This window comes from Calidris pugnax, unplaced genomic scaffold (genome assembly GCF_001431845.1).
Source record: "Calidris pugnax isolate Ruff unplaced genomic scaffold, ASM143184v1 scaffold50, whole genome shotgun sequence".
NCBI classification, from domain to species: Eukaryota; Metazoa; Chordata; class Aves; order Charadriiformes; family Scolopacidae; genus Calidris; species Calidris pugnax.
Window position 1 is genome coordinate 3,944,411 of NW_015090780.1, and position 9,509 is coordinate 3,953,919.

General features: G+C 51.6%; 1 protein-coding gene across 1 annotated transcript in view; it reads left to right on the forward strand.

Annotated features, from left to right (window-relative positions):
• The window catches only part of LOC106895544 (proteasome subunit alpha type-7-like), a 7,184-nt gene extending 707 nt beyond the window's left edge, over positions 1 to 6,477 (forward strand). Inside the window, exons 2-9 of the mRNA XM_014954984.1 lie at positions 4 to 189; positions 1,297 to 1,423; positions 1,607 to 1,750; positions 2,659 to 2,783; positions 3,984 to 4,106; positions 5,204 to 5,323; positions 5,963 to 6,025; positions 6,229 to 6,477. Coding sequence (XP_014810470.1) covers positions 4 to 189; positions 1,297 to 1,423; positions 1,607 to 1,750; positions 2,659 to 2,783; positions 3,984 to 4,106; positions 5,204 to 5,323; positions 5,963 to 6,025; positions 6,229 to 6,321 — 981 coding nt within the window. The 3' untranslated portion in view covers positions 6,322 to 6,477. The remainder of the gene's footprint in view (positions 1 to 3; positions 190 to 1,296; positions 1,424 to 1,606; positions 1,751 to 2,658; positions 2,784 to 3,983; positions 4,107 to 5,203; positions 5,324 to 5,962; positions 6,026 to 6,228) is intronic.
• Positions 6,478 to 9,509: the final 3,032 nt, after the last annotated feature.

The window sequence follows — 9,509 nt, forward strand, 5'->3', positions numbered from 1 at the left end:
CAGGAGCGGGGCCGGGCTGGCGGCGAGGGGTCGCCCGTCACCCCGCGGGAAGCCTCCCCGCTGCCGGAGGGGGGCCCCGGGGCCGCAGCGGCGGTGTCCGGGCTGGGTACGGCTCTGCAGCCGCGGCGCGCTCCTCGCGGCGGGCGGCGAGATGCCTGCGGAGCTCGGGCTCCGTTTCGGGCCGTTACCGTGGGTTTTGGGGGGAATTTCGGGGGTTTTGTGGGTTGAGGCCCAGCAGCGGTGGGTGCCGGAGCCTCGGCAGGGCCCCCGGTGTCCGTCCCCCCGAGGGACAGCCGTGCCCCCCGGCCGCTCGCTCGGGAGCGGGTCCCGGGGCACCGGGAGAGGGGTCGGGAGAAGCGGCTTCCCGGCTCCTCTGCCGGGGCATTTGCTCAACGAAGGGCTTCTTCGTTTGGTAGAGAATAAAAACCCCCACGTATGAATTCCCAAATAACACAAATCCTGGAAGAAAATTTACTGCCTTTGGAAGTGGGAATAAATGTAACAAGACTTAGTGCCAAATAGGCCCTTCTTTTTTCTTTTTTTTTTTCTTTCTTTCTTTTTTCTTTTTTTTTTCTTCTTTCTTTTTTCTTTTTTTTTTCCCTAAAAATTAAAAGCACTGCAAAATCAGAGCTAACGGGCAATACAATCTGCGTCTGCCTCATCCCTTGTCGGGTGAGCTCCGTGGTTTCGGCAGCACCCGTCCCACACTGACAGCAGGGCCACCCCCTAAGAACCAGCCATTCCCTCACCCTAGGAGAAGCAGTGGGAATGAGTGTGAAAGGCCAACTGTCTTCTCCTCCCTGCTGTTGGAAAATGTATATTCAAAGTGTGAATTAGGACATGAAGGCAGCAAGGGACGGGCAGGGGCAGGCTGCTGCTCGGCTTCACTTGGTCTGATCTTCAGCTCTGAGCGGAGCAGTCCCCGTGGACTCATTGCAGAGGAGGTTTTGTTGTTGATCCCGCTTCTGTGGCTGCGGAAGGGCCAGTGCTGGTGTTGGGGAAACACAGCTGGTAAGAGGAGTGGGAATATCTATCTCTTGGGAGCCACGTGGATTTAAATTAGTGTAAGATGATTATGAAACTGCACCCTGGAATCTTAACGCAATTTCTGTTACATCAGTTCTCTCTCCAGGTTGGGGCAATAGGAAATAAAGTACTGACTTCAAGTTGAAAAAATATTTACAACGTGAGGTTTTTGTGTTTGTTTTTTCCTACTCATTTCAGTGAAGTCTGCAACTACTGGGGTTTTGGGTCCTAGCTTAACTTTTTTCTTCTTCTTCTTTTAATGTGCTGAAGGTTGGAGTGAGAGGGAAGGACATTGTTGTGCTTGGTGTGGAAAAGAAGTCTGTGGCAAAACTTCAGGATGAAAGAACCGTGCGGAAGATCTGTGCCCTGGACGACAATGTCTGCATGGCTTTTGCAGGTACCTGAGCCCTTCGGGGGGGTTGGCAGTTATTGGGGCACCTTCGGGTATGTTTCTGGGTTCTGAGAACATAAAATAATGAGCAGAACTGGCCGAGGACTGTGGGGAAGGAGTGTATTTCCACCATGTGAAGTCTGCAACTACTGGGGTTTTGGGTCCTAGCTTAACTTTTTTCTTCTTCTTCTTTTAATGTGCTGAAGGTTGGAGTGAGAGGGAAGGACATTGTTGTGCTTGGTGTGGAAAAGAAGTCTGTGGCAAAACTTCAGGATGAAAGAACCGTGCGGAAGATCTGTGCCCTGGACGACAATGTCTGCATGGCTTTTGCAGGTACCTGAGCCCTTCGGGGGGGTTGGCAGTTATTGGGGCACCTTCGGGTATGTTTCTGGGTTCTGAGAACATAAAATAATGAGCAGAACTGGCCGAGGACTGTGGGGAAGGAGTGTATTTCCACCATTGCTTATTCTTTTTTAAATCAGAGTTGCCTACTGTATGGATAAATACAGAGAGAGCCAGTGGTCTGGTGAGAGGAAACACACGTTAAAGTTACTGAGGTCCTCTAGGCTCAATGTGAGGATGAAAACTCTTATTGGCACCTCTTTAAATCTGTATAGACGTATATGCTTATTTACTATATATATTTAGTTCAGATATTTTATGTATTTAAAATTAAATTATTTAAAATTTAATATATTATATATAATATACCTATTATTAATACATATTACAGGTGTATAAGAGACATTTGTCAGTTATGGGGACCTTTTCCCACATGCATCAAGCCAAAAAAGCTACATTTTGCAGTCTTGCATAAACCAAAGAAAAATCTCCTCCGTTCTAGTTCAGAAGACTCTTTTTGAATGGACAGCTCTGGATTGTAAATATTCTAATTCCACATTCTTCCTTGTCCAAATGCCTTAGTTTCCATTGTTCAAAGCTTGAAAGGAGGTGTGAAAGTTTAAAAAAAAAAAGACGTGAATGGAGAGAAGATGTATTCTAGAAGGTTTCTCCTCTCTCCAAGTAATTTAGAATCCTTGTGTCAGTGTTGGAGCTGATTTAACCAGCAAAACCAGTGGATTTCAGCGTCGGTGTGCTGCTTTGCTGCCCCAGCTGAGGGCTGTGGTACGTGTGGGTGGGCTCACAGCCTTGGAGAAAAGTTCTCTACCAGAAACAAGGCTGTAAATTGAAAATGGCATCATAAGATACAAGAAATAAGTTTCTTTTAAATGTTTTTTCAGGGCTGACAGCTGATGCCAGGATCGTTATAAACCGGGCGCGGGTGGAGTGTCAGAGCCACCGGCTGACGGTGGAGGATCCGGTCACGGTGGAGTACATCACGCGCTACATCGCCAGCCTCAAACAGGTACCTCAGTGGTTTTTTTTTTTTTAAGGGTGGTGCTCATTTTTGAGTATTTCTGAGAGTAGGCTGTCGTTTCAGGGCTGACAGCTGATGCCAGGATCGTTATAAACCGGGCGCGGGTGGAGTGTCAGAGCCACCGGCTGACGGTGGAGGATCCGGTCACGGTGGAGTACATCACGCGCTACATCGCCAGCCTCAAACAGGTACCTCACACACCTCCCCTGTGTCAAACCTCTGGTCTGGTCTTCTTCTACTCAGATGGTCAAAATCAGCATTAACAGACCACATTGCGGGTGTTTACTGGAGATAGGGGTGTAGTAATGGGAAAGGAGGATTGATCACCATTTGGTTTTCTTCCCAGTGATGAAGAAATTAATTAGTACTTGTAAGGGCTGCGTAACTCCGTTCGTGATACCATCAGGAACACGCTGCTGATCTGCAGCTCCACTTCACCCTCGGAAGGATGGGGCTGTTCCTGTTGAAACATCTTGGTTGCTCCTGTCCCTTTTCCCTCCCACCGAGCCGCTGCAGGGAGGGCTGCGAGGGGAGCAAATCACTGCAGGATTTAACAGATTTACAGCTGATATTCATGAATTTAAAATGGAAGTGCGGGGTCAAAGTATGCCCATCTGCATTCTGTGATAAAATTATTCATTTGCCAGTGTATTAAAGTGATTTTCAGAAACTAGTGGGGACTAGAAAAAGTCTAATTTACTTGTGTGCAGACGTGTCGGTGCAGTGACGGTGATAATAGTGTCACTCTGGTGATAATAGTGTCACTCTGTAATAATCCCTCACCCACCAGAGCAGGACAGCACTTCCCAAAGTTTCAGCTTTTTCCTCTACAGTAACCTCACGTCTGCGTGTCTTGTCCTGGGACACTGACCATTTCTTTAAAACTTAAAACCCACGAGTGTCACAGGGCGTTGGTGCTGCGGGGACCCTGCTGGTGCCCGGCCTCCCCCTTCCCGGGGCTGCTGCTGGGCGAGGAGGCAGCGGGAGGGCTGGGACACTGGCTTTCCTGGAGCCTCTTTCTGTGATTTCTGATGGATTTGTTACAAATCCTTGGTTTGTGACTTCGTGTTTGGGTGATAAAAGAGCCCGCTAAAAATATTCCTGGTGGCTTCTCTGGTTGTAACTTCTAGAGTGTGTTTTCTGCCCTAAAAACTGCTGCTGAAACAAGCCTCTCCTCTTTCTGTGCAGAGATACACACAGAGCAACGGGCGCAGGCCCTTCGGCATCTCCGCTCTCATCGTGGGGTTTGACTTCGACGGGACCCCGCGGCTGTACCAGACCGACCCCTCCGGCACCTACCACGCCTGGAAGGTGAGCTCCTCTCCCCGGGGGGATGCAGGGAGGTGTTTGTGAGTTCAGGTCTCCTCGAGGGAGGGGCTGGTGTGGAAAGGGGATCTCGCTGCCCAGATGGTGCTGGCTCACAGCTGCACAAATCCTTCCCCAGCACGTTTCCTGGGCATGGCAGCCTGCAGTGCAGCTTCACTCAGGAAAGCTTGTCCCGTTTTCTCCCCCACCAAAAAAACCCAACCCACCACCTGTCCCTGACAGCTGTCTGTGTGACATGTGGGAGGGACATGTTCAGTCTCCTGAAAAATACGTGGTGATCCCAAAATGGTTTCAGATTGTGTATTTGCACCCCGTGGATCAGTACAGGCTGGGGGTGACCTGCTGGAGAGCAGCTCTGAGGGAAAAGACCTGGGAGTCCTGGTGGACAACAGGATGCCCATGGGCCAGCAGTGGGCACTTGTGGCCAAGAAGGCCAGTGGCATCCTGGGGGTCATCAGGAGGAGTGTAAGCAGCAGGTGGAGGGAGGTCATCCTGCCCCTCTGCTCTGCCCTGGGGAGGCCCCAGCTGGAGCACTGGGACCAGTTCTGGGCTCCCCAGTTCCAGAAGGACAGGGAACTGCTGGAGAGGGGACAAAGATGCTGAGGGGCCTGGAGCATCTCTTGTACAAGGAGAGGCTGAGGGACTTGGGTCTGTTTAGTCTGGAGAAGAGAAGGCTGAGGGGGGATCTGATCAACGCCTGTAAATACTGAAAGGGTGGGTGTCAGGAGGATGGGGCCAGTCTTTTTTCAGTGGTGCCCAGGGACAGGACAAGAGGAAATGGGCACAAACTGGAACATAAGAAGTTCCATCTAAACGTGAGCAGGAACTTCTTTGCTGTGAGGGTGGCAGAGCCCTGGCAGAGGCTGCCCAGGGAGGTGGTGGAGTCTCCTTCTCTGGAGACATTCAAACCCACCTGGACACGTTCCTGTGGGACCTGCTCTGGCAGAGGTTTGGAGGAGATGATCTCCAGAGGTCCCTTCCAGCCCCGTACCATTCTGTGATTTGCACAACTCTTATTTCTTGCTTGTTCTCTAAATGAAGCATTTTCCAAACTGCCATTCGTTACCTCCCTCTGTTCCCAGGCTAATGCCATTGGCAGGGGAGCCAAATCCGTGCGGGAATTCCTGGAGAAGAACTACACTGACGAGGCCATCGAGACGGATGATCTCACCATTAAACTCGTCATCAAGGCTCTCCTGGAGGTGGGTCTGGCTCCCAGCCCTCCTGGGGCTTCTCACTGCCTCTGGATTCGCGCTGCGACGGGGGCGCAGGAAAAGCTCCCCTCCTGTCACAGGGACACACGGGGAGAGGGTGGAAGGGGCTGCCCAGGGAGGGGGTTGAGTCCCCATCCCTGAGTGTGTTGAAGAGTCGTTAGATGCGGTGTTGGGGGATACGGTGTAGGGGTTGGTGGTTGGACTCAATCATCCCAAGGGTCTTTTCCAACCTGAGTGATTGTGTGATCTGTGGGAGGGGGTTGGTGAGGGCTGGGGTTGACTTTGAGGTTCAGAGTAATTCAGGAACAGTTTCTGTAGCTCACACAGAAGAAATTCTCTCTGGGAAGGAAAACAGACTTCAGTTCTGGGCATGAAAACAAACGCACCAAAGATGTGCTGAGCCACATGCAGAATATTTCACTGTTGCACTGAACTTAGGGCTCAGAAGGTGCCCCAGGTGAGGGGTGGGGGAGGCGCTGCCCAGGGAGAGCCTTGTCTTTGGGGGTCCCATGAGCTTAGAGCTGATGAGTGAAATACTCCCCAACTCTTCTAAGACGACCTGGAAGGGGTTTGTTAGAATTCAATTAGTGGAGATGCTGCTAATGACCGTGTCTGCCTCCTGTTAAGGTTGTGCAGTCCGGGGGGAAGAACATCGAGCTGGCGGTGATGAGGCGGGAGCAGCCACTGAAGGTAAGGGCTGGGCTCCCTGTCCCTGTCCCTGCTGCCCCCGCGGGTCCCTCCCGCTGCTGCTGTTCCCTCTGGGATATTCCTTGTTACTGAAGGAACGTTCTTGTGGCTGCAGGAGGTACCTGGATAAACTCCAGTTCAACTCCCTGCCCATGTCACAACTAGTTGTGTCGGTATCCGGAGGGTCACCCCTGTCTCTGTTTCAGATCCTAAACCCTGAAGAAATCGAGAAGTACGTGGCTGAAATTGAAAAAGAAAAGGAAGAAAATGAAAAGAAAAAACAGAAGAAAACATCATGATGGATCTCGCTCCTCGGCTCAGCTGCTGCTTTTTAATTGGAGTGCGGGGTTGCTCTGTGCAGGGGGAGGCACCCCCCGCCCCAGCCTGTGCCCCTCCAGACCTACAATAAAAACCTACTGAGTTGTTTTTTTTTTAAAGCCGTTATTTTAAAGGTATCTCTCTGTTCCTTGGATTATAATTCCCGGGGTGATTTGGTTGGCTGCAGCCCGGCAGTGGTGACCCATTAAAGGACAAAGACTTTATTTGCATTTTTTTCCTGGGACACTTTGGTTTATTTAATGATTCTCTCCCACCTTCTCTCACTTGTTAGTTTCTCCCTTTGTAGCTTGGTTTTTTTTTATTAAGTAGCTTCTGGGGGGTTGTGTGGTGGCCTCACCAGAACATGACAAATAGGGAATTCTGCTTTTCCTTCCCTGCCTGCCCTCTGCACCTTTAACCCCCCGGGGCACAATAAAGCGCTGCTGGTGAGATTTCCCCCTGGGGGACCTACAAATGCTAAAACTGAGGACAGGGATGGCCCAGAGAGCACAGCCCAACCCTAACGCTCTGCTCCCCCGCCTGCAGCTGGGTTTAACTGGGTGCTGTTAACTTGGTTAACTTAACCTCAGCCCCTTCTGAGAGCAGCACTGAGTGGGGCAGGATGTGCTGTGCCTCCCATTGCTGTGGCCATGGCTGTGTGGGATGTAATAAACTTAGAAATAGATAAACGTGGAGGCAGCAGGAGCCAACCCCTGCCCCGAGCTGCTTCAGAACCAGCCCCCAGGGGCTGGGAACAATGTTTGGGATGGGTACTTGGGACAGTGCTCTGGGGACAGCAGGACACGCTCTGGGGCCAGGGCTGGTCCTGGGGGGTCACAGGCAGGAGCTGCTCTGAGACACAGCCCCCTCTTGCTGCCCGAGGTGGGCACTACCCCCCCCAGCACCCACTTCCACATTAAAAAGTGTATTTTTTTTCCTTCATTTCTCTTCAACACAACCCCTCAGCAATAAAAGGCTCTGTCCACCCCATCTGTGCCCCCAGGGAAGGGGACAGGTGGTGGCTTCAGGGGTTGTGCTGCCTTTCCCCCCCAAGAGAAGCCTCCCTTTCCCTCTTCCCATCCACCCAGCCCTTGAAAGCAGCTCCCACCTCTGCTACCACCACCCGCTCTTACAGGTATTATAACACCAGACCCAGCTGGCAGCAGCACGGCCAGGGCTGGAAGTGTTCCCATCCCCTCCCTGGGACACCCCCACACTGCAGAGGGGGGCAGAGTGTGGGGGCAGAGCGTGGCTCAGGCACCAAGGCCGGGAAGGCTGCGGCACCGCGCTGTCCTGCTGCGGGAGGGCTGAGCTGGAGCAGCCGCGGGGAGGGAGGTGCTGGAAGGGGCTGTTGTTCCGTTTATCAGTCCTTGGGCTGCAGCTCTGGAGCTACAGGAGCTGTTTGTCTCCTTCCCAGGGCCGGGCTGCGCCGGGCAGGCACAGGGAGGGCAGCTCAGGGTGACAGCAACAGCAGGAGCAAACAGGTGATGGGGGGTCAGTGCCTGGATTTGGGTTTTTAAGCCCATTTCAAACACGGTGTAACTCTCTCTCCCCAGCCAGGGCAGAACTCTGCAGCACGGTTTCCTGTGAGCCCTGTGAGGAACAGGCAGCCAACACGTTGTAGGAGCCAATGGAACCAAGCTACACACAGAACCAAGCAGGAGGGCAACATGAAACATGTACATGTTTATTATAATTACAATTTACATTACTCCAAAGAGCAGCCCCACTGCTATCGTCTAATTCTTAGCAATAAAGTCCTACAAAAATAAATCCAAGCTTTTACAGTAACCTAGGTCAACGCGGAACTAAAAAAATTCTAGCTATGTAAGGGGTTCAGTCATCAAGGTGCTTTTTTTCGACAAAATTCCCTACCAACCAAAAAAGGGACACATGCCTAGAGCGATAACCCACCGCGTCATGCAAAGGAACGTCACCCCCCTCCCAGCCCCTCTCCCCACATACAGCTTTTTTTTTTAAAAACAAAAGAAAAAAACCAAAACAAACAACTAAACTATTTACAGTATGGGGGGTACAGAGGAAACAAATTAAACATGCCCATCTGTTAAATCTTCGTCACGCGGCCTCCCAGCGCCAGGTTAATGACGACATCCCATAGTGTTCACCACAGCACGAGTGCAGGGGGACCTGGTTGTGCCCGGGACGACCCCGTGCGAGGGGCAGGCGGAGGGGAGAGGTGGGGGATTGGGATCCCCCTCCCAGACAGTCACCTGCTGCCAAAACACGCTTCATTCTGAGCACACAAAGGGGGACGCTGCTCCTGTGCCCCCCCAAAAATGCTGCCCGGAGCCAGGAAGGGGCTCCCGGCCCCCCAAGAGCACCCAGCCCCCCCCACTCCAGGGAGGGTCCCTGGGTTGTGTCACCCCGCGGTGCCCCCGCGGTTACACACACCGTACAGGCATTTACACTACGACATGATCCACGATCCAGTATTCCCAAGTGACAATATCCACAACTCCTCAGCACCAGGAATCCAGCCTCCCGGGCCCCCGGCACAGCGACACCGGCAGCGCCACAGCAGCCCTTTGCTTTCCCCAACAAACAAATTAGAGCTGGTTTGTTTCAAGTGAGCTTTGGTTCCGTGTTAAAATACCATGATTTCTCTTCTTCAGGGTTCAGAAAAAGGAGTCTGACTTTAAGCTTAGACTGTAGCAGCCTTTGAGACACCCAGAAAGAAGAACCATGTAAGTTAAGTCTGCACTTAAAAAGAAAACAAAAAACAACACGCACAAACAAAAAAGACACCCTGAAGAAGGTACCCCTGAACACATTCCCTCTTCCAAAGAATATTCCAGCTGACAGTTGCTGGTCCAAAATAAGTCCAGAATATAAGCAGTAGTACATGAAGTTCTGTCGCTTGAGCTGAGACAGTAAACAAGATGAACCATTTTCCCACATTAGTGCAGCAGTTGGTTGTTTTCTTTCTATGTACAGAGTCACCCTCTGGGGAGAGATGTCAGAACCTGGTCAGGGAAAAAAAAGGCAGCATTAGGTTTGGTGAGAAACTGAGAAAAAGAAAAGCAGCAAAGTTCAGCTGATGGATGGGTGTGAAACGCCCGGCCAGAGCCCGAGCTCAGACCCACAGCTCTTGCTCTCACCGACAGAAGGGGAGCCCAAAAAAAAAAAAAAAAAAAAAAATCAAAAAAAC